Source organism: Bubalus kerabau, chromosome 7 (genome assembly GCF_029407905.1).
Source record: "Bubalus kerabau isolate K-KA32 ecotype Philippines breed swamp buffalo chromosome 7, PCC_UOA_SB_1v2, whole genome shotgun sequence".
Lineage (NCBI taxonomy): Eukaryota > Metazoa > Chordata > Mammalia > Artiodactyla > Bovidae > Bubalus > Bubalus kerabau.
This window is the reverse complement of record NC_073630.1, coordinates 93,140,005-93,143,297: the sequence shown is the minus strand read 5'-3', so window position 1 is coordinate 93,143,297 and position 3,293 is coordinate 93,140,005. Positions and strand designations below refer to the sequence as shown.

Below are 3,293 nucleotides of genomic sequence, written 5' to 3'. Positions count from 1 at the left end.
CCTGGGTTGGTGAGAGCCAAGGAGGGTGACAGCTATCAGCAGATAAAATTAAGTATAACTTATAGTTTGGTTTTTCCAGTAGTCATGTATGGATGTGAGCGTTGGACTGTGAAGAAAGCTGAGCGCCGAAGAATTGATGCTTTTGAACTGTGGTGTTGGAGAAGACTTTTGAGAGCCCCTTGGACTGCAAGGAGATCCAACCAGTCCATTCTGAAGGAGATCAGCCCTGGGATTTCTTTGGAAGGAATGATGCTAAGGCTGAAACTCCAGTACTTTGGCCACCTCATATGAAGAGTTGACTCATTGGAAAAGACTCTGGTGCTGGAAGGGATTGGGGGCAAGAGGAAAAGGGGACGACAGAGGATGAGATGGCTGGATGGCATCATGGACTCAATGGCCGTGAGTTTGAGTGAACTCCGGGAGTTGGTAATGGACAGGGAGGCTTGGCGTGCTGCAGTTCATGGGGTCGCAAAGAGTCAGACACGACTGAGCGACTGAACTGAACTGAACTTAACTGATAGTTTGATTTATCTGTGTAGCAAATGAATGTCCAAGAGGAGAAAAAGAAGCTAAGAAACGTTGATGTAAATCATCAGATTTATCCAGTAAAGGTAGAATTGTTTTCCTCAAGAAAAAAATGAAATAAACAGTGTTTAGTTTGAAATATTTTATTTTCATGTTCTTTGCAAAAACAAAAACATCAACAAATATTTAAACTTTTCTTTTTTCAGACATAGAAAAGCACTGCATAATTAACATGAAACAAGGCATTGTGCCTTACAAGAAAGACATAAAATGTCCAAAGGGTATTTAGAACATTGTAGCTCTTAAAGTTTCAACATGAGAAATGCTGACTACATATTGTGAAATCATTTCAATAAATAACTAACATTCTTTTAAACATTTACAAACACATGCATTTACAAAAACATTCACAAAAACATGCATCCCCCACCCGACAATGAGTTCACTATCTGTTTTGATCCGCCAGCTTCTGCCACAAGGGCTGGCATAATGTGGGCTCCTCAGAAATATTAATTTCATGACTGGCAAACATGTGCAAACCTTCTACTCCAAACTCAGTAAGAATCAGGACTAAATAAACTTTTTTCTCATAAAATAAATAATACCAATATTGATAAGATGTGCAAGTAGATTTGATCACATCCTTAATCATGTCACATGTAAATATTAACATAGAATCTTTGAAACCCAAGCAACACATAAATAAATAAATAAGTAAATAAATAAGTGGAAGAACCCTCCTAAGAGACGTTCAAACATATTAAGCCTGATCCAGGTGGCCTTAGGAGCTGGTGATTCCTCTTTTCCCTCTTTGATTTCTGTAGGGGCAGGGTCTACTTCTGGAACAGCCATCCAAGAGCTTCCGTTTTCCACCTGGTCAGTTGGAGCTGGCCCTGCAAGAAGAAAAGGTTTTCCTTAGTAGCTGCTCCAGAAGACTGAAACAGCACTCTTCTCCTTTCCCTCTCCCTGGGTTCCAGAGATTTCTGAGTCCAGTCTTCCCAGCCTGGCATCAAGTGGTTACTGCCTGCCACCTGCAATACAGTGTGGCAGATGCCTCTAGGCTCTCTGATACTCTTATTTAGGAATGGAGGTGGGGCCGGCAGTATTCACTATATTATTGGCTACAAATAGCCAATTCTATTTGATACTGAAGCTGAAGCTCCAATACTTCAGCCACTTGATGGGAAGAGCTGATTCATTTGAAAAGACCCTGATGCTGGGAAAGATTGAAGCCAGAAGAAGGGGACGACAAAGGATGAGATGGTTGGATGGCATCACGGACTCAATGGACACGAGTTTGGGTAAACTCCGGGAGTTGGTGATGGACAGGGAGGCCTGGAGTGCTGCAGTCCATGGGGTTGCAAAGAGTTGGACACCACTGAGCGACTGAACTAAACTGTCCAACAGCAGTGAGAACTTTAATGAAAGCAGTTTAACCCACATTCATTTGAATGGGGAGAGTCAAGGGCCATGATGGAAAGCATTGGCAATGTTCTTCTGGCATCAGAGCAGATTAATGACCTTAACGGCAAATTTAATTCTGAAATAGCGGTTTTTCATTCCTTCAGCTAAATCCTAGGTTTCTCTGATATAATTTTCAGCAGGCAGAATGACTCTAGTCACACAATGAATAAAAACCACAACTCACTTGTTTAGCATCTTATCGATGATTTTCTTAACCATGGGGGCGGCGGGGTTGAGACACACTTCCTGACCAGTCTTAAGAGTGGCTCTGCAGAGAGAAGGAAGAATCTACGTGAGGTGGGTGGTCCATTTGGGGGTCGGGGTGGGGGCATCGGCACGGTGGGTGGTGATGATGAGGACAGCAACGGAAGTGACACTTACATGACTTCGGTTTGGTCGCAGTGGGGGCCGGGGGACGTCACCTTCACGCTCTGGATGTTCTTGAGGTGAATCCCCTGCAAGGTCTGCAGGCACTGGCAGCGCAGTTCGTTGACCACGGGCGCCCCTGCGGGAAGGACAGAGTGGGTTAGGGGCTGTCCTCACGGGCACCCACCCACCCCCGTCCCGCCCTGGGGATCCGGGTCTCACCTGCTGCGCGCCGGCCGGCGGCCACCAGGAGCAGGAGCAGCATCGCTGCGCGGAGGAGCCGGGGGGCGGAGTTCGCGGCTGGGGCCATGGGTGTCTGCTCGGAGGGTCTGTGTCTGCAGCGGGAAGGCTGGCGGGAGCGCTGGCTGAGCGGGCTGTGTGGCTCCCCGAGCCTAGCGAACCCCTTTTATCCTGATCAGAAGGGAGTTGCTAGCCCCGGGGTCAGGGAAATTCCCAGTCCGGAAGGAAGGGGGCCCCGCCCACCTCACGCGTACTCAGCGCACTGAGGTGTCATCCCTGTACCCAAATCCCCACGCGACGGTGAGTCTCCCTCCACCACGCAGGGGCTCCAGCCCAGATGGGGACTGTGCGTCTCTGGCCACCCTGGTCGCGGGCAGGGAGAGGGGAAAGCTCTGGGGACACTGAGGAGAGACCCCCACAGGGTTGGGGAGATGGTCTTAGAGAGAGACTTCCTTTTCTTTACTTATCAGACTGGGGGAATTAAAGAGAAGTAAGCATGCAGATTTTGTTTAGTTATCTATCCTCTGCCTCTATATATTTCTGCCTCTCTATATTCAATTTTGCTTATTTCATACATGAGAACTGGGATCAGTGTCAAAAGCTGAATTCTGGGTTAATTTCAGTGAAAGTTGAGGGCTGTAAAACGATCTAGTGTTTTGTGTTCTGTTCAACTCAATATTCTCTTAGCAACACTGGAA

General features: G+C 47.1%; 1 protein-coding gene across 1 annotated transcript; it reads right to left on the bottom strand.

The window, feature by feature from the left end:
• Nucleotides 1-717: 717 nt before the first annotated feature.
• Nucleotides 718-2,691, bottom strand: LOC129657279 (growth-regulated protein homolog gamma). Its single transcript, XM_055587496.1, has 4 exons — nt 2,578-2,691; nt 2,371-2,494; nt 2,174-2,257; nt 718-1,418 (listed from the first exon to the last, which is right to left on the bottom strand). Exons 1-4 carry the CDS (start codon nt 2,663-2,665, stop codon nt 1,403-1,405), a joined length of 312 nt encoding a protein of 103 aa, XP_055443471.1. The 5' UTR covers nt 2,666-2,691; the 3' UTR covers nt 718-1,402.
• Nucleotides 2,692-3,293: the final 602 nt, after the last annotated feature.